The 21,534-nt window shown below is 45.0% G+C and overlaps 1 protein-coding gene across 5 annotated transcripts in view; it reads right to left on the reverse strand.

Annotated features, from left to right (window-relative positions):
- The window catches only part of DENND2B (DENN domain containing 2B), a 171,073-nt gene that overhangs the window by 61,387 nt on the left and 88,152 nt on the right, over positions 1-21,534 (reverse strand). For 4 of the 5 annotated variants that reach the window (XM_070383892.1, XM_070383893.1, XM_070383891.1 and 1 more), the window contains one exon: positions 2,645-2,749. In XM_070383892.1, the coding sequence (XP_070239993.1) occupies positions 2,645-2,724 (80 nt within the window). In that variant the 5' untranslated portion in view covers positions 2,725-2,749. Of the gene's footprint in view, positions 1-2,644; positions 2,753-16,746; positions 16,752-21,534 lie in introns of those variants that run through there. The other variant, XM_070383894.1, reaches the window with a different exon arrangement.

The following is a 21,534-nucleotide window of genomic DNA, read 5'->3' on the forward strand; positions in this document are numbered from 1 at the left end:
AAATCTAAGCAAGCTGGAGCTGCCTGTGGGGAGGGAAAGCAGCTAAGAGTGAAGCATCACGCCCTTCTGGCCTCACTAACAAACAGAAAGGGAAGCTTACTCCAGGAGACCCAAACATAGTAAAGAACAGAACTCTGGTGGTCAAATGAAAGGTTGATTTCCTCCTCCTACATATCTTACCAGATCAAGAATGGGCTATAAAGGAAAAGGAAGATAATAAATTAGCAAAACATCCATAAAAAGCTAATAATGCAATGGAATCTAGGATCCTTAACCCAAACTAGCTCAGTGGTGGCACCAGGTGAGATCTTATTCAAATTAAGGATAGAACCTTGAAAATACATATCTCGGCACTTCCTTAGGGTACCATCTGCCCTTCCCCGCCAGTTTTCCATGCCCCAAAGTACCCCTGCCCCCAAAGTTAGATACAAAGTCTTCTCCGTGTCATCAGTTTCCTTTGCCCCCATGTGGATGATGTGCACAGAGATCCCTAAAGCCGCCAGGGCTCCAAGGCCCAGCTTTCCAACGCCCCAGCACCCCTGTACCCACCAACCAGTCACACCTGGGAATCTTTTCTCACTGGCACTCCTGAATGGGCAATGATTAAAGGGCCCCAGGTCCCAGGCAAATGTCTATTAGAAGGTCCGACTAAGAAATCTGGGTGCCAACGTCATCAATCCAAACTGTAAATGCCTTGAAAAAAAGAAAATGGATCCTTCCTTTGTGTCCCTCACTGTCCACCACAGAGCCTGGCACCTAGAAGGAGAGCCCTCGGGGTTGCCTGACAACTTCCTAAATGAACGGGTGACTTACTGCCCTACTCGGCCCAAAGAACAGCCCCAGATGCGGCTGCGGGTGGAGGCAGCCACCAGACGACACCGCCAGACGACTGTGATGTAACAACTACAGCCCAGCAGTAGCCTCTGAGACAAGGCCTGTGACTCCATGCCAAAACCCGAGGAAAGTACGGAGGGAAGCGGAAATGTGGCAGGAAGGGAGGGAAGTGAAGACTGAGAAGGGAGAAATGCTTTTTTTAGGCACATCAGAGACTCAGATATTTACAAGTACCATCCATCATGTTACAATGGCAAGCATGCTGAGAAGCTAAAGGAAGAGGGATTTCTAAAAATGTGTAAAACATGTAGGGCTGTACTCCAAATAGAAACTAGGGTGCCTGTCAGCAGTTCTGATTCTGCTTTGTGACTTTATGTAAACAATGCATCTCTCATCCCACCCACCCACGAAGCGGAAATTAGAAGAAGAAACAAATACTTAAAGGAGCTGAGGGCTGCTGGGTACGGTAATTTCTAATTCAGGTTCTAAGTATACTATTTCTTTTAACTTAAGAATAAAACAGTAAAATCACAAATAATGCCTATTTCACCCCTACAGTCTCATATAAAAAAGATGGGGACCTTCACTGCCAGTCTCCATCTGCCAACTCACATTCACACTGCAGAGGAAGAAATGCCCCCTGACTGGCCAGAGCCCACCAAGTTGTTCCCAAGAAGCAGATTACGTGGGACAAAAAGTCTAAGACCCAGACCTGTTTCTGCCTCAGCCATCAACATGCCCTGGGAGAGTTCAGTTTTTCTATCCACTTTACCCATGAGGTTGCTGGTCCCTGCCATCCTCAGCCTCACCCTGTTCAGGGAAGCAAGTATGCCAGCAACTGTAGTCCAGGTTAGAGAGAGTGGGTGGGCAGAGGGTGTCCTTACTGCTCTTGTTGCTACACAGCAGATAGTTAATTTGTCTGTCTAAGCCCCAAACTCTTATGTATTTAACATGTCAGAACCTACCAGTTTTCATTTAGTTGGTACAGTCCATCCAGACCATTTCCACAGGGACCAAACTCTGCACGTATGGTGTACAGAATTCCTCTTGCCTCCTTCAACTCCAGCCACTCCCCAGGGACTACAGCCTGTGCCCCTCTCTACCAACCATACCTGGATTCCAGCTCTGAACGAACCAAACATCTACCACAACCTCTGGGCAGACCTGAGTGTGCGCCACTCCACCAGACTCAGTCTGGCGCTGCACAGTCCTGCCCTCCAGGAGGCCATGAGCCCAATCCCCGTCTAAGATGAGCATCCTTCTCATAGCTACCCATTCCAGCAGCTGAGGTTCCAAAGCCAAACCCATCCAGCTGAGATTCAGATGAAGGGGCTATGAAACGTATGTGGCTTTAGTAAAAGAGGTTCTTCAAGGAAATCAGCATCTAGCCTAGGCCAAGACCTGAGAAGCCCTGGTGACAGTTGTACCTTTAACTGCCAGCTCTGGAAGCTTCTATCCCATTGCAGAGATGGAGCTAATATTTAATAAGTGTTTTTTTTGCTAGGCACTATGCTAAGCACTGACATTATCATCTCATTTAATCCTCAAGGAAACTCTGAGAGACAGGTACTATTATTATGTCACAGATGAGGAAGCAAAATTTTAGAGGGCATAAGAAAATGCCCTGAGATCTCACTGTTTGGTCAGTGGTTGAAGTTTGGCCCAGATGATTCACCTGGATGACTGTCAGAATCATGAGGATAACCACACACACTTGGCAGCAGTCCTATCCAGGACATAGGGCGTTAGGTGTCCTTTGAGTCTACCCTCCACTGAGCTTCACTCCCCCAGGCAATGTTCCCCGACTCACCTGCTCAGAGTCCCTCGAGGGGCCTTAGTGCCTCCAGCTCCGTGGGTGATGCTGGAATTCTTGTTGGCAGTCATGGTCATTTCTGCTCTCTGCAAACACAGAGCCCTGCAAAGAAGACAAGACCAATCAGCCAAGTTTCCATGGGTAGCCCAAAGCACCTCAAACATTCCCAGATGACCTCCAGAACTGCCAGCAGGGTTTCTGTGGTGGAAGTGGAAACCACTTTCCCACATATATTTAATTTCATCTGTTACAGCTTGTGGGCCTCAAGGCTTCCCTGATCTAGGTTGGGGAAAAGTCTGTGAGCTAACAAATAACTTCTCACTTCACAGAAAACGATTTTAAAAATTCCATTCCCATCCAGCTTCTTCTCGTTACTGAAGTTAGAGTTTCCCAACTTTCTGGCAAGCCCTTATGAATTTTGCCATATTTGTATACTTCCTGAACAATTATTTATTCAGTATTTTTCTTGAATCAACTTGAAACTGACGTACTGGTCTTAACTCCATTCTAAACAATTAGCCACTGACAAATATTTGCTGAGTACCCATTTCCTGGACACTGCCATCAGCAAAGAATAAACCCAAGCCTCTGCTCTCAGGGAGCTTACATCCTAGCAGAAGGAAACAGACAATACGCAGGCACATCTCACGTGTGTGACATGTAAGTGTATGCTTGTGTATAATATGTATAGTGGTAAGTGGTGGGAAGGAAAAATGAAGCAAGGTAGAGGAAAAGGAAAGATGTGCCATTTTAAATAGGATGTTCAGGGAAGAACACCCTAATAAAGTGATACCTAAGTCAACACCATAAAATTATGAGCTATCATATTTTTAACACCCATTAAAATAAAATTAATATGTTTTAAAGTATCTAAGCACTACAAAGTGAAAAATGTTGTATATGTACCATATACAATTAGCTAATATCATATAAAGTTGTTTTATGCTAAAATAATGAAGGAAAAGGTTAAAACTTAAGGGTACATCCAGACTGGAAAAGAAAAAGTAAAATTATCTCATATTGCAGACGATACAATCATGCTTGTAAAAAGTCATAACATTTCCACTAAAACACCGTTAAAATAATATATAATGTCAAGCATGCTTGCAGGATATAAGGTAATACTTAAAGAATCAATTTCTTTCTACACACTAGCAATGAACAATCTAAAAACAAAATCAAGAAAAACAATTCCATTAATAATGGCAGCTTCCCAGGTGGCACTAGTGATAAAGAACCCACCTACCAATTCAAGGCTTCCCTGGTGGCTCAAAGGTTAAAGCGTCTGCCTGCAATGCTGGAGACCAGGGTTCAATCCCTGGGTTAGAAAGATCCCCTGGAGAAGGAAATGGCTACCCACTCCAGTATTCTTGCCTGGAGAATCCCATGGAGGGAAGAGCCTGGAAGGCTACAGTCCACGGGGTCACAAAGAGTCGGACATGGCTGAGTGACTTCACTTTCACTTTTCACTTTACCAATGCAAGTAGACATAAGAGACATGAGTTAAATCTCTGGGTCAGAAAGATCCCCTGAAGGAGGGCATGGCAACTCATTCCAGTATTCTTGCCTGGAGAATCCCACGGACAGAGAAACCTGGCGGGCTACAGTCCATGGCGTCGCAAAGAGTCAGACACAACTGAAGCAACTTAGTATGCTGCACAATAATAGCAGCAAAAGGAATAAAATACTTAGGAAGAGATGTAACAAAAGAAGTGCAAGACTTATACACTGCAAACTGCAAAACATCATTGACAGAAAGTAAAGAAGACATAAACAGAAAGACATCCCATGTTCGCAATCAGAAAACTCAAAGTTGTTAAGATGGCAGTATTTCCCAAATTGATCTATAGGTTGAATCGAATATCCATCAACTGCAGAAATTGACACTGATCCTAAAATTTTATGGCAGTGCCAGTGACCTAGAGCAGTCAAAAGAATCATGGAAATGAAGAATAAACTTAAAAGACTCGGATTTCCCAATTTCAAAATACCACAAAGCCATAATAATCAAGACAGTGTACACAGATATAAGAATAGAAATAGAAATCAACAGAATAGAATTGAGAAATAAACTCATATATTAATGGTCAGCTGATTTCAACAAGGATGATAATAAGATAATTGAAGAGGGAAAGAAGAGTCTTTTTAACAAACGATGCTCAGACAACTGTGTATTTGTATATAGAGAATAAAGTAGGACACTTGCCCTGATACTATGCAAAAAAAAAAAGTAAAAATGTATCAAGAACTAAATTTAAGAATTAAAATTAAAGAAGAAAAGCCTGGAAGAAAACATAGAGGTAAATCTTTGTAACACTGGATTAGGCAATGGTTTCTTAGGTATGACACCAAAAAGCACAAGCAACAAAAAGAAAAAAGATATAAACTATATTATATTAAATAAAAAATTTCATGCTATAAAAAATATAAGAGTAGAAAGACACCCACAGAATGGGAGAATTATCTGCAAATGATATATATTGGCTAAGCTACTTGTACCTAGAATATATAAAGAACTCTTACAGCTCAATAATAAAAAAGACACATAATCCAATTTAAAAATATGCAAAGGATTTAAACAGACATTTCTCCAAAGATATAAAATTGGCTAATAAGCACATGAAGCAATGCTCAACATCACTAGTCATTAGGGAAATACAAAGTAAAACCACAATAAGGTACTGGGTTGGCCGAAAAGTTCATTCAGGTTTTTTGTAACATCTTACGGGAAACCCCAAATGAACCTTTTGGTTAACCCAGTATTACTTCACACCACCAGGATGACTACAATAAAAAAGACAGATAAAAACAAGCATTAGTTAGACTGTGAGATGGTGGAGAAATTAGAACCTTCATTCACTGGTGGTGGGAAATGTAAAATTGTGCTGCCACTTTGGAAAGCAGTTGGCAGTTCCTCAGTAAGTGATATATAGTTACCACATGACCCAGCATGACCCACTCCTGGATATACAGCCATGAGAAAGGAAATCATGTCCACACAAATACTTGTACTAATGTTCATAATAGCCAAAAAGTGGAAACCCAAATGTCCATCAATGGATGGCTGCATTGGCAAATGTGGGGCTTTCCTATGGTCCAGGAGTTAAGACTCCAAGCTACCAATGCAGGGGGCATGGGTCCCATCCCTGGTGGGGGAAATAAGATCCTACATGCCACATGGAGTGGCCAAAAGATTTTTTTTAATGTGGTATATCCATAAAATGGAATATTATTCAGACATAAAAAGATACATTCTTCATGGATGAACCCTGATGCCAGTTTTATGAAATGTCCAGAATAGACAAGTCTACAGAGATATAAAATTAGTGGTGGCTCAGGATTGGGTTTAGGGTGGCAGAATGGGAAGTGACTCCTATGAATACAGTGTTTCTTTTGGGGTATGAAAAAAAGTTCTGGAATTAGATAGTGGTGATGGTTATATAACTCTACAAATACATAAAAAACAAATGAATTGTACACTTTACAGGGGTGAATTTTATAGCATGTGAATTATATCTCAATGTAGGTGTTAAAAAAAAACTTAAAAATTTTTAAGTGCCTTGGAGAGTGGATGTGACACAGCAATAATTGATGTACCAAATATATTTTCAATATGAATGTGCACTCTGTTCTGGGCTAACATCACCTTCAGGGAAAAGTTAAAAGTAAATAGAAACAACAGTTCTCTCACTCTGATCAGCATTCTCATCACATTGACAAAAAGGAAGCATCTTTGGATATGAAAGTTAAACATTCAGGCTTCAGCAATACGTGAACCATGAATTTCCAGATGTTCAAGCTGGTTTTAGAAAAGGCAGAGGAACCAGACATCAAATTGCCAACATCCGCTGGATCATGGAAAAAGCAAGAGAGTTCCAGAAAAACATCTATTTCTGCTTTATTGACTATGCCAAAGCCTTTGACTGTGTGGATCACAATAAACTGTGGGAAATTCTCAAAGAGATGGGAATACCAGACCACCTGATCTGCCTCTTGAGAAACCTATATGCAGGTCAGGAAGCAACAGTTAGAACTGGACATGGAACAACAGACTGGTTCCAAATAGGAAAAGGAGTACGTCAAGGCTGTATATTGTCACCCTGCTTACTTAACTTCTATGCAGAGTACATCATGAGAAACGCTGGGCTGGAAGAAGCACAAGCTGGAATCAAGATTGCTGGGAGAAATATCAATAACCTCAGATATGCAGATGACACCACCCTTATGGCAGAAAGTGAAGAGGAACTAAAAAGCATCTTGATGAAAGTGAAAGAGGAGAGTGAAAAAGTTGGCTTAAAGCTCAACATTCAGAAAACGAAGACTATGGCATCTGGTCCCATCACTTCATGGGAAATAGATGGGGAAACAGTGGAAACAGTGTCAGACTTTATTTTTATGGGCTCCAAAATCACTGCAGATGGTGATTGAAGCCATGAAATTAAAAGATGCTTACTCCTTGGAAGGAAAGTTATGTCCAACCTAGATAGCATATTCAAAAGCAGAGACATTACTTGGCCAACAAAGGTCCATCTAGTCAAGGCTATGGTTTTTCCTGTGGTCATGTATGGATGTGAGAGTTGGACTGTGAAGAAAACTGAGTGCCGAAGAATTGATGCTTTTGAACTGTGGTGTTGGAGAAGACTCTTGAGAGTCCCTTGGACTGCAAGGAGATCCAACCAGTCCATTCTAAAGGAAATCAGTCCTGGGTGTTCTTTGGAAGGAATGATGCTAAAGCTGAAACTCCAGTACTTTGGCCACCTCATGCGAAGAGCTGAGTCATTGGAAAAGACTCTGATGCTGGGAGGGATTGGGGGCAGGAGGAGAAGGGGACAACAGAGGATGAGATGGCTGGATGGCATCACCGACTCGATCAATGGACGTGAGTTTGAGTGAACTCCGGGAGTTGGTGACGGACAGGGAGGCCTGGCGTGCTGCGATGCATGGGGTTGCAAAGAGTCGGACACGACTGAGCGACTGAACTGAACTGAACTGAACTGAATGACCTTAATCCTGGAGAGTATCTTATTTATTACCTTGAACTGAACTGAACTGAATGACCTTAATCCTGGAGAGTATCTTATTTATTACCTTGGTGCAAATAAGTGATTGGTGTCAATGATAAAAACAAGCCAAACCCACATTCTTGATATCATTTACAATTCTTTCCTAGTTTCAACATGAAATGCACTACCTTCACATAAGCTCTCATGGCTGTTGTTCTGGTGATGATGGTAGTGAGTGGAGTGGGAATTAGAAAGGGAGGAAGCAGCTGTAGGTGACAGCAAGCGATGGTGACAGCAGTGAAACATCCCTCCTACAGTGAAAACTACAGAAGCTTTCAGAAAAAGGAAAACCCTGGGCCTCACTTTTATCCTTCATGAAAAGCCTTCCCAACCTACAGGGAGAAATATTTTTATAAACTTAAGTGTACAGCATATTTGTGATGAGGAGGAGGAGGGGGTTAGACGGTGAGTTAGTCCTGCCACCAGAGCACCTGCACACACGCACTCAAGAGATGTCCTTTACCTGCCCCAGCCCAGGGCCAAGTGAAGAGCTTGGTGGATGGCTCTGTGTGTTAAACAGAAAGAAGGGAAAGGAGAGGCAGCCCTGGAAGCTTTCCCAGGCCAGTTCTCGGGGTCCTCAGGGAACTCAGTGCAATAAGGAATCAACTCACTAAGCATAAGCTTTCAACTGTGCCCATGGTAACCACGGTCACAATAATCATCAGAACCCATCATAACAGCACTGGACGTGCTCTACCAGCTTCAGGGCAGGCCCTCAGGGGGAGGACAGAAGGTTTGTGGGAAGAACAGAAACTACAATACATTAAAAGAACATGATTAAAAATATAGTCTTTCCTTCCCTGAATTTCTGATCTAAGAAGGGTGGACCCACTGCTCTGAAAAGCTATAACAGGAGAACCAAGAGCCAACTAGAAAAAAGGTAAAATGTAGATAACTGTGGTATTTGCTGGAGCCAAAAAGAGAAATTCTATGAAGATGCAACCAAGAAAGGAGTGGATCACAACTGCCACCAGGCCCGTGGCAGTGCCCCTTGGTCACATACCTGCAGAAGCACAGCTGCTATTCCCAGCAGTGGCCCAGGAGGTGAGGCATTGTGGGCAGGTACCGCTGAGAGAAAACCCGGAGAGCCCACTCAGTCAGAGGTGCCTGCTCACGGTGCTCCCGCCACCTGCTCTCTCCAGCCAAGTCTCTCAGACTCAGGGAATAATCCAGCGGCTTGAGAAGCTGAGGACCAGGCTAACCCTTTACATGTGAAACATAGACTTGAACAGTCTGCGTGGCTGGCTTCCTGGGGCCTTCTCCCAAGGCCCTGAGAGCCACCCCAGACTCCCATCGACGCTCTCTGCCTGACTCTTTTGGCTGGTCTGGCTGCAAGGAGAGGAGACACTCCCAAGCAAACGAAACACCCACTGGGAATAAGAGCAGAGAAGCCAGGGGGATGAGAGGCTGTTTCACTAAAATTCAGCCAAAAACTACGTTTGGAAAATGAAATTGTTCAAGTAGGATCAACCACCAATCACGAATTGCTCAAAAACCCAGCTCTGACAAGTTATAGACAACTATCTGAAGAGTTACAACCCAAAGACAGGAATACAACAAGGCACCACTAGAACCTTTCTACAATCTCTGCCCTGAGACAGAAATCACAGTTCTGGGATCTCAAGGTGTAGTGGGAAGAACACCTGACTTGGAGTCTAGCTAATGCTAGTCAAGGGTCATTGCACACCTGAGTTTTGAAGATTCAACTTTCTCACCATAAGAGCAATAATAATAACATGACCTACTCATATAATTGTAATTCAGACACACTGAAGCTTGATAAATCACTTTTTCTTCCAGATCATGCTTCTCTGGGTACTTGGAAGTCGCTTTCTCCATTCCCAAGCTAGATTCATCATTTTTCAGACTCCCCGATACTGCCATTCATTCCAGTGACTCTACGCCAGGCACTGTGCAAGGTACTAGGATATAAAAATGGGGGTCTCCCTGGTGGTTCAGTGGCTAAGACTCCATGTTCCCAAGCAGGGCGCCTGGTTCAATCCCTGGCAGGGAACTAGACCCCACATGCCACAACTGAGAGTTTGCACGCCGCAACTAAGACCCAGCACAGCCAAATTAGGAAATACTAAAATTTTAATAAATAAATAAAAACGAACAGATACAACCTTACCCTGGAGGAGCTAACTGTAAAGGGAGAAAAGGGAAGGAAAAAGTGGACTCCAGGAAGGCCCTATAGAGAGGTGACATTTGAAAGTAAGCCTTAACCTATTTGTGACCTAAAAAAAAAAGATGCATTTATTATGAAAGGTGCTGCTAGATTCTTTATAGAATAGCTAAATTTAAAAGCATTTTAAAGGATTAAATAATTTAATCCCTGTGGCAACTCTACAAAGTGGGTGCTATTATTATTTACATGTTACCAAGGAAACCAATGGAGAAGGAAATGGCAACCAACTCCAATGTTCTTGCCCAGAGAATCCCATGGACAGAGGAGCCTGGCAGGCTATAGTCCATCGGGTCACAAGAGTCGGACAAGACTTAGTGACTAAACCACCACCACCACCAAGGAAACCAAGGCACACAGCAGTGAAATCGCTCGTCCCACGTCACACAGCTAGAAAGTGGCAAGGCAGGAGTTGGAGCCCAGGCGACCCACACCAGCGTCACGGCTCTGAGGCAGGTCTACGCATGACCTCCACCCATCTTCTAGTTTAGCTTTCACCATTCTGGAAACAGTGATAACTTTCCAATCAGGAAATGCAGGTTCAGAGAGATTAAAAGATTGGCCCAAGATCACTCACCTGGTGAAGGAACAGGGCAGGAACGTTGACTCAGCTCTGAGTCCACCATCTACTTACTTTCCTTAATATTGACAGGGGTGATTGTTAAAAAAAAAAAAAATGCAGAGTCTCAGGCCCCATCTCTCCCTCTTGAATGGGGCCTAGGAATCTGGATGTTCAGCAAGCATTTCAGGCTGGTCTTATGGACCTGTGTGAAAAACCTGTGTCCTACCACATGCTAAGAGCTTGTAAAGGTTTGAAGGGTCACTACTGACCATCTTCCCAAGAGACTGCCCAGCTGTTACTAGGTACCCTTTCCTCCTCCCACCCCCAGCTTCTTCCACCTGCAAAGAACCACTGACCCTCAACAGAGAAGCAGGCACATCATGGAATCCAGTAAAAGCATCATCAACATCTGCCCTAAACAGGGTCCTCAGTCTTCAGTGTGCTCTGAGTTCCTGTATCTCAAAGCAGCTCTTCCTGCCACTCGCCCCTGGTAGCTAACAACAGTTTTCCTCACTTCCCCTCCCTTTCAAACTCCTGGGAACAAGAGTTTATAACTGATGGTTTATAAACTGGTGGTTTGCAACAACAAAAGTATGTCTCATTTGGCCTTCCCTTTATTTTTTTTTTAAGTTGAATTGGGTGAATATAAACAAAATGCAAATAAAAATTCAGATTCTGGATTCTCTTGAAAAATCTGCTATCATTTCTGTATTTCTATATGACAACAGCTGGCAGTCCATTTAGATGTAGCAAGCCCTCCCCAATTTACCGCTGTTCCTCCCCACCCAATGGTGACAGGTGGCCAGCTTTGCTCGGCTCTGTGACCTGACTCTCCCAGTCGGCAGGTGAGTGCTGTGTCCCCCATCCCAGCAGGGAAGGCTTGGGGGCACTGCCCTGAGAGCAGCCATGCAAAGCCTCCCGGAGGGTGGGGCTCGTGCAGGGCAGGAAGGAGCTGATTCTGGCCTCCAGAAGCCCTCCATCTATCTATCCCCCGAACTCCACTGGAGGAGAGAGCCTCGGGGCTCCCTGCTGCGGCTCAGGCCAGCCTGCATCCTGCAGTTCTCTGTCCTGCTCCCTTAGGGCTCTCTCTCCCTACAATCCAGTCTCACCACCCGGCCCACAGGTGCTCTCCCCACGGCCCGAGAGGAATCCCTTAGAGGTCAGTCTCTGAAGGGGGCTCCTTCTGAGGGGTGACCAGCCTCTAAGAATGAACCTTCCGATCACCCTGGTTAGGTGACATTTCTAAATGTCTGTGTGGTACTTTTCTGCAGGCCTAGTTTTGGACATGACCATGTGCCTCGTCCCTGAGAAGGAGACGTCTGAACCCCAAGAGCGCTGAGGAACAGATGCACATGTGTGGAGGGAGGCCTCCCAACCTGCTGGGTTCAAGCTGCCATTGAGAGGAAACACAAACACCCACCAGCACTCTGCTCTGCTGGTCCAGGTAAGAAGTCCAGAGCCTCCACAAAGGAAACCTCTAAACCACATGAGGGAATTTCTGCTGAGTTGACATTCCACTAATCTCTTATGCAAACTCTCGTGTGGAAGTAATAGCTTAGGAAGCAGCCCACAGGAAAGGAGAAGGCAGGCAAGGAAATCGCTGTGTGTCCTGAGAACCTGGGTTTAGCCCAATCCAGCTCTGGACAGTTGTGGTCTGACTGCCCTGGGGTCAACCCACTACTCACCCTGCCCAGGGAACACCCACCAGACCACCCTCACCTTCTTACTGACTCCCCCCTGAAGTCCTTCTTCATTCTAGACCGAAAGATAAAGATCAGACTGGCAGCTCCCCCAGAGAAGGGCCTACATCTTTAATTTCTTCCTCCAAGAGTCTCAGCAACCAACATTGGCACTTAAGCTTCAGGAAGGGTCATCATTAGAAAGAGTTCCTTTTAACTACTCAAGCCAGACCTCTCTACAGTGTGAGGTTTTGTAGGTGTCCCTGGAGTAGGCTAAGGTGGGAAGCACTTTGTTTACCTTTCAGAGTTCTGCCCGGATTGACAGCTCAGGCCTTGTTGCAACAGCTCACCTCCACAGCCTTTGTTCCCTGGCCCTCCTAGGACATTCACAGCCATCCCCCAGGTCTCCTGACACCATGGCTGCCTCTGACCCCACACGGTTGAGAAAGCGGTGTGGTGGTGCTTAGGGAGTTCTTCCTCATGTTTTGAACAATCCTCAGTACCGAGCAGAGAGTTCTTCACCTAAAAGGCCCGCAAATGTTAACTGATTTGCTAACTGATGGCAAAAGTGGGCCCCCAAGGAGTCAAAGGCCAGGAAGACAAAGGGCACGAGAAATTCGAGCACTGACCATTATCCTGTAGGGTACACTCCTTCACTCCCCACAGTCCTGGTGGCTGTACAACCAGTGAAAGGGAGTTTTCCAACTGTAGCTGTCACCCAGTTGGGCTGTCACCAACAGGCCTTCCCCCTCCACCCTTCAGCCAGTCCCCTCTCCCGCAGGAGTTTCAGTCTCCTCACAAGTGCCCCTGGTACCTTCTGGGATGTTCCTGCGGTAACAGTTCATTCAACACACCCAGGAAAAGAGACTGTTCCTGGGAAACCTGCCTTCATCTCACTCACGCTGTCTTTCTCCTCCTCCACCCCTCTTTTCCTCCCTTTCTTTCCTGACTCATTTCTGACTGGTTATCTGCCCACAATCTTGTTTTCGGCTCTGTTGTACCTAAAATCAAGCAGCTACAAGGGAAAGGGGAGACAGTGGGCTCAGAGATTGGGTGCTGGGCATCAAAAGCTATCACAAGGGAGCCAGCAAGGTTTTTCTCAAGCCGATCCCCTAATTCCCTCCAAAACGCCAGACCCTTTTTCTCCATCAGTACCTCTACATACCTGGTACCTTGGATCTTTTCCATTCCAGCCCCAGGTTCTGGGGTTCTAGGTCCAGAAAGCCCTTCGAGCAAAACTGTCAAGGGGATTATGAGCCTGGTCAAGTGGAGAGGGACCAAGATTTGTTTTGCTGGGAGATCAGAAGAATTGCCGAGTGTTTTTACAGGTCCCTGTGAGGCTGAAATCCTCCTCAACCAGTCACAAAAAAGATTATTTTTGTTGTTGAATAATAACCAAAAAAAAAAAATCAAGCTCTCTATCCATCTCCTCACTGTCCACTTATCACTCCCACATCCTCTTTCCCAACTCTCCTCCTCAAAGAGGCTTTTAAGTTGGGGTTTTCAACCTCAACCATTTTCAGTCTCTTTTCCTGCCATATGGTCCTTCTCCACTTCAGTACTGATTTCGTGGAGGTTTGAAGCTGGGTTTAAATGTTTCCTGAAAGCCTAAAATGGGCTGAGGGCTTGTTAGGCAATTCCAGGCCAAAGGAAATCTGGTTGCTTCCAAGACAGTTTTATAAACCTCGACATAGCTATTTCTGCCAGTCTGGAAACTCAGCTTCTTAGCGAGGACCTTAACCCAGCTCTGCCAGGATGATGGAGCCTGCTCCGTCCAGAGAATGGAGGCCTGCCCCACAAAGGCCTCCCTCTTCCTCCCTGGCAAGAAGAACCTTGTGGGTCCTGTAAACATGTTGGGGATTCCAAGGCCACAGAGCTAGCTCATACCAGAGCCTTCCCTCTGCCAGTCATAGCAGACTAAATGCCATTTCCTGCACATGCCAGGAATGTTTATGCCTCTAAGCTTTTATTCAACCAATTCCTTCCATCGTGAAGTCCTCCACCCCCATTCTTTCTTAAATATTCAGTTCAAATGTCAACTTCTTTCTGAAGCCTTTCCTGATCCTAAATCTTGACCTCATTCTCACCCTTCCCATGCTCTCCAGCCTAGCTGAACTCAACCTGACCGATGGCAAGATGCCTGCCCTGCTCCAGAAAAACACAAAAGCCACAAGTGAACTTTCTCAGAAAGAGACTAGGAAGTGGTAAGGGCTAAAGGGGCTGGGGAAGTCTCAATACCTTCATTTTCCTATCTGTAGTATAGGGAGAATACTCTACCTCTATCATGAGAACATCAAAACCAACAAGAAGCCATATATAAAATACAAAGAATACTCAGAACCAAGAGGTAACATACTTGAAGTCTCTGGAATTCCCCCAACTCTCAGCCTCAAGGCCTCTTCCCTTGTCCTCACTCTCTTTGCTCTTACTCTGTTTCCCATTTCATCAAGAAAACAGAAACAATCAGAACAGACCCTCAATAAGCTACCATCATCAGATGCATCCATCACCAGCAACGGGGCAGATCTTGCCACTTCTCTGGCAAAACCCTAACATGGATCCCAATCACTCAAAGAAAGAGCCAAAATGTTCACAATGATCTACAAGGTCTTCATCATCTAGGTCTCTATGATACTTCCAATCTCATTTCAACTACTCTTTCCCCACCAGCCATATCTTCCTTATTATTTCCTCAAACACACCAGGCACATTCCAACTCCAGGCCTCCACACCCACTGTCCCCTGTAACTACAACATTCTCCCCCAAAAGAGGTTCCTCCCTCACCTCCCAGGTCTTTGGACATCACCTTCTTAGTGAAGATTCCTCTGGATCACACTATAAAATTTAGTATTAAGAAATTACTATATTAAAAAACCTTCCTCCACCCTACTATCCCCTCAGTCCTCCTATTCTCCCTTCTCCTGTTTTACCCTTCTCTATAACATTCATCACCATCCAACACAACTACTCTTCTTTTCCATTTATTTATTATGTCTGTATAAGCTCCATGAGGCTAGGGATTTGGGGGTTTTGTTTATAGCTGTACCCTTAATGCCTAGGACAGACCCTGGCACACAGTAGGCCCTCAATAAATACTTTTTAAATTATTTGTTTATGGCTATGCTGGGTCTTCATTGCTGCATGCAGGCTTTCTCTAGCGCAGCACGCAGGGGCTACTCTTCAGTTGCCATGCACAGGTTTCTCATTGTGCTGACCTCTCTTGTTGCAGAGCACAGGCTCTAGGGCCTCAGCAGTGGCACATGGACTTAGCTGCTTCGTGGCATGTGGAATCTTCGTGGACCAGGGACTGAACCCATCTACCCTGCAATGGCAGGCAGATTCTTAACCAAAAAATATTTGCCACCAGCTCAGAGTGGCTGTACCAGACAGAGTGAGCAGCTTGGTCAAGGTTTTCCATTATGGTTATTGCTTTTTGCCCTGTTCTTGCTCCAAGGTCTCCTTGGCTTTTGCTCACTGTTTTCCTTCTTCCAGAAAGAAGGCCCATCTATCCAGGCCCATCTTCCAACACCACCAGCCTTCCCAGTTCAGAGCCTGACCCACCCGCAGCAAGCATGTCCACGCAAAACATTCAGAAGGGGGTCATGTCCTCGGAACACCTCTGAACAGATTCAGACCAGGAATGGCTTCAGCCCCAGAACTGAAGTTGCTCTCTGCAAAGATTACAATGATTTTCCTGTTATAAAACACAAAGATCCTTACTCTGGGGCTTAGTGAATGACAGGACTTTCCTATCCTGATGTCTGCTGCTTGGGACACTGACCAGCCCTCTCTGAAGCACTGTCATGTAGTTAACTTCAATCTGGAGTACGCTCTCTGGGGGTAGCATTTTACCATCTGCCTGGAAGATCTCCATGCTCATCAAAAGAGGGCACAGGTCATGAAAGGCTGGGGAAATATCATAAGAGAAGTAGAAGGAGAGACAGGTGTGGCATCTGAGACTTTCGTGTGTTTACTCACTCGAACCCTTCCAAGGCATCTCTCTGGCCAGGCCCCCCTTGCCACTGTGCTATATCCTGGTCCTTGCCCTTGAGCAGCCCTCCATCCTGCCTGAGACTGTCGAGTAAAGGAAAGATGCTGGTACAATGTAATGAGAGCTCTGACAGAGGTATGGACACAGAGCTCTGAAAGCAAGAAGAAAGACACCTAACCAGGTGGACAGGACAGATGCAGGGGAAGGTTCTGGAGGAGACAGGAAGTGACGCTGGGCTGAGTCTTGTAGGACTTGTGGAAGACAAAGAAAACAGAGGAAGAATGTTGCTGCTAGCAGAAGGAAAACCGTGAGCAAAAGCCAAGGAGACCTTGGAGCAAGAACAGGACAAAAAGCAATAACCATAATGGAAAACCTTGATCGATCAGATTACCATAATGGAAAACCTTGATTAATCAGATTACACTAAATAAGAACTCTGTTCATTAAAAAATGCCATTTAGAGAGTGAAAAAGGAACCTTCAGAATGGGTACACAGATTATAGAACTCGGCAGAGTGGGAACATTAGTTACACAAAGCAAAGTTATCTAGGAGAAGTTAAGTCACTCTCAAACTGCAGATCTTGGCCAGATCATTGGGGCTGAATCTCCCTTTGGATAAAAGTCCCGGTCTTAGAAGGGAGTAGAAGAAAGTGTATGTACACAGCCAGGCTCGGCTGTTCTTAGTACGCATTTATCTCATTTAATCTAGCTGTCATTATCTCTATTTTATGGAGGAAGAAACCGAGGCTCAGGCTAAGTAATTTGCCAAGGGTTTTAGAGTAAGTGTAGATCCCAGAGTCCGGAAGAGGTTGGCACTGAGCTCTGTAACAGAAACCAGAGCAGTGAGTCCCTTGGTCTCTGTCATATCTTGTGGCAGGAAGCCATCCTCCATCCCGAGTACACTCCTGCAGCCCAGCTCTATCTGGATAGAGTTAGAAATGGCAGTAGTCTCATGCCCGGCCCCCAAATTCTTGGTGTTAAAATCCCATTTTTCTTTAAGCCATTTAGTTCAGAGGGCCCTGAATCAACAAAACATAAACATAAAAAGGACTTTCCTGGTGGTCCAGTGGTTAAGACTTCACGCTCCCAATGTAGGGCTGTGGGTTTGACCCCTGGTCAGGGAACTAATAAAATCCCACATGCTGTGTGTCATGGCAATGGTAAATAAATGAGAGAGATGCTCCTCTTTTGCTGTTCTTCAAGTCTTTTCTCCTTATCATTCTTCCCCACCCAGGGACAGAGGCACTCACAAACACAGACCCTGGTAAAAGAAAAGCCTTCCCCTATACAGTCTAACAGGAGCTGAGACTGAAGATAAGGGGCATTTGTCCATCCATCTACCCAATGGCTTTAAAAGGTTATGATGGGGACAGAACTGGCCTTTTTCCTCCTTTAAATGAAGTAAGTGCTACTTGGCTTCTGTGGTTCTCAAACTGTGTGCAGAGGTGCCCGAGAGTACCACAGGGAACTCAAAGGGGGTGCTGCAAGATATTTTAAATTTTGAGGGAAACAAGGGCAATATTCAACATTTGTTGGACATGCCATGAGTTTTAACATGAGATCGCACTACATTCTTTTCGATGATGTCATTTCTTTGTGAAGCTGGGTTTTCAGCAGCTGCTGTGATTAAAAAGCAATAACCGTGTGAAAAGCAATGTGGAACAGGAAATGGGGATGGCAATATCCAATGCAATTCCAACACGTGAGATGTGGTGCAGTGCCAGTACATCCCATTAGCTAGTGCCTATGGCTACTTGAGAATGAAATACAAATATTTGTAATTGAAATGGAAGTACAATATTATGCTAGGTTCAGGTGTACTAGGTAGTGATTCGATATTTGTATATGTTATGATCACCATGATAAATCCAGTCCTATACAAGTTATTACAATATTATTGACAATATGCCTTATCCTGTATATTACATCCTCATGACTTACTTATCAGGTAACTGGAGATTTGCACCTCTTAATCCCCTGCACCTATTTCACCAATCCCACCAACCCTCCTCTAAAAATATTTTTCCTTTCAATTTATAATGTTTTTCAAATGGCTACTCAGTTATTAGGATGTATAAGCACTTACTACATTGTTTACACTTAAATATTTCATAAAAATATTCCGCCTCTGAGCATTGTGAAAAATGCTCAAAATTCCCACAAACTGAGGGAGTTTGGGAACCTCTGTAGCAGGTGTTTTTAAGTCTCTGCATCAAGGAGCCATGGAGGAGCTCAGGGCGGACCCAACCTGCCCCAGCAGCATGTGGGCAGCTAGCACTCAGGCCTGTGGACGGCACGCTCAGGCTTCCCCCACAGCTGACAGAGCAGCTGCCCCTCTGCCTGGAGAGATGAGGCTGCACACCTCTCAGCTCAGAGGCTGCCTACATCTGCATCAGCTTTACCCCAGGCTCCCGGGCTCCCCTCTGAACTCCCTCCTTGAAAAGTTATATTCAACAGGAACCTCATGAATAAAACCCCAAGCCAGCCCAGAAGCCAGCAGGCCAGCAGGGGACTTCCACACACGCTCAGACTTGAGCAATGCCCACAAACCAAACCATTAATCCACAGAGGGAGGGAGTGATGGGAATCTGGAAGAGGGATTCCACGGGCAGCCCAGCCGCTGAAAGGCCAACTGGGCTTTTGGGTGAAGATTTACATGAAAATTATGTCTTTGTGTCCTGCTAGTCTCCCCCAGCCCTACCACCACCCTGGGGGTCTCTGGCCTGATACATTCCCTCCCTCTATTCTTCCTTGAAGTCATAATCCTCCGTTGGTGACATCACAGCTGTTGATACAACAGCCAACTGTTGTGATGTCACAAGACTCCAACTTTTATCATTTTCAGTAGGGAGTGGGGTTAGAGAATGTGATAAAGGGCTTGTACTGCATAAAGTCATAGAACTGGAATCTGCTTTTTCATGCTAATTTCCCTGGTAATGAAGGGCACTGGCTCAGAAAATGAAAGGCAAGCAAGCCACTGGCAGCAAGGCTGTGTGCAGACTCATCTACACCAAGGGGAGTGGGGTGGGGTAGTGGGGCTAGGACAGAACAGAGACAAAAGTTTTTAATTCCAGGATTAGCCAAATATGAAGATCTTCTCAGTCTGGCCAAGTTTAGAACTTTCTCTTTCCATTATCCGTTGTCTGAGCCCAGGGTGAGCAGAGCAAAGATGAAATGCAGGAAATGCTCCAGGCTGGAACATTCCTTGGAAATTAACGTTTGTGAAAAAGCCTTGGGTTCTGGACTCCACACTGTCCGAGGGACAAACTCAGTTTGGACGCATCCTGAGGACCAGGATGGACAGGGCATTCACAGGCATGTCACAGGAGAAACGACTAAAGAACGGAGAATGTTTACCCTGGAGAAGAGAAGACTGAGGATGGGCGAAGCTGAAAATTGCCTTGAGAATTCTGAAAGGCCCTCATGTGAAAAAGGGATTAGATATGTTATCTGTGATCCCCCAAAGAGACCTTAGACAAGGAGAAGATCCAAAATGGCCAAAATGAGAACATTTTATTCTTAAATTTCAATTACAGACAATAAGTTCTGTTTAACTCCTCACTTCTAAATTACAGACTAGGCTCCTGAGGACAAAGACGGTCTGAGTCACTATGGTTTACCCCAGAATTTAAAGTGGCACATACTAAGAGCTTATTAATATTTGTGAAATAAATGAACAAATGAAGCAAGGACAATGGTCTGCTCAAAGTTGGTGCTTACTCATTCACTCGATTAGTATTTTTGAATCCCTACCACATGCCACTCACTCAGTTAAGATGCTGGGGATACAAGGGTGAGAGAAGTAGATAAGGTTAGTCTTCCCCTCCCCTGCTTTGTAGATTAGCACAGATACCATGTAAGGTCCCTTCCACTCTTGAGACTCCTTCATTTTCAGAGATGACTAAGATATTTTAAACTGAGAGGAAACAGGACCCTAACAGATAAACCCCACCCACCACTACTGCTACTGTTCACAAGCCTGGAAATCTGGACCAAGCTAAGGCTACCTTCAGCCAGGGAGAGCCCCCATGCAGAAATAGCCCGGTGCTGGACCAGACTAGCCCAACCCAGCTGGGCATTTTATCAAAGACCCCCAAGCACCCCAGACAAGACAAAGTAGGCTCCTATGTAAACCAGGGCTCCCTCAGCCCAGCAATAAGTCAGTACAGTCCAGTTAGGTAACCTGGGGTATTTCAGATACCCTCACTTCTCTAAGGAACTTAAAATGTCCCCATCAGCCTCAGACTATTATCTTGCAAGGAAAGAATTCCCAAGATCTTCCAGGTTGTACTGGGGACACAGACTCGGTTCCAACTTCTGAGGGTATGAACTGAAGGTAGTGAAACTAAAGGTAACAAAACATGATTTAACAACTATGATATGCAATATACCAGACACACAATATACACAGACATTCTCCTCTCCAGGGTAGTCCTTCGAGGTCTGAATGTTTATTCCAATACATTCTAAAAACATTCCTAAAATTCCTATTTGGCAATTGCCCTCAGAAACTTTGGAACATTATCTGAATTTCCTCTGAAGGAAAATCTGCATCCATTAAGGATGCTAACTCATTCAGAGCCATAGGACAAAAAGGGTGCAAACCAGAGAAAAGTACCTCGGGTCAGAAGCAGCAGTAACTGTCAAGTAACCTGTGGAGCCTTGATATCAAAAGGGGTGCATACTGAGACTGCCCCAAACTCCTATTTTTTAATATAATTTAATTTAGGTTAATTTATTTTTTTGGCCATGCCACATGACTTGTGGGATCTTAGATTCCCCGAACAGGGACTGAACCCGCACCCTCAGCAGTGAAAGCATGGACGTTCCCTAGACACTGGACAGCCAAGGAATTCCCGAAATCTCCACTTTTTAAGAATACAACTGTTTGAGGTCCCAGACCCCTCCAAGTATCTAACAAACACCAAGAACCTCCAAAGAAAATTTCTAAGAACAGAAACTTCTGTCTGCCAGTTTAGGAGGTTCACAAGTGCCCAAAGTTCCTCACACACCCACTCTAAGAATCTTTGTGCTAACCCACTTTACCTGCCCCAAGTGCACAGGTAATTGTGAATGCAGGCCTATAGAACTCAGCAGGTGTGCCAACACTGGGCACTGAGAGTGTGCCAACAAGGTGCCCTGCTTCCCTGAGTCCTTGCACAACTGCTTCAAACCTGGATGCCAGCAATTTACAAACTGCTATGCATCACAGGCCTTCAGGAGTAAGGAACAGTCATATCCTGCCATATATGGAATCTAGAAAAATGGCACAGATAAACCTATTTGCAGGAACAGGAATAGAAACACAGACATAGAGAAGAGACTTGAGGTCACAGTGGAGGAAGGAGAGGGCGGGACAGATTGGGGAGCGCCGCTGACATAAATACACTAGCCTGTGTGAAACAG

Source organism: Bos mutus, chromosome 15 (assembly GCF_027580195.1).
Source record: "Bos mutus isolate GX-2022 chromosome 15, NWIPB_WYAK_1.1, whole genome shotgun sequence".
Classification (NCBI taxonomy): Eukaryota; Metazoa; Chordata; class Mammalia; order Artiodactyla; family Bovidae; genus Bos; species Bos mutus.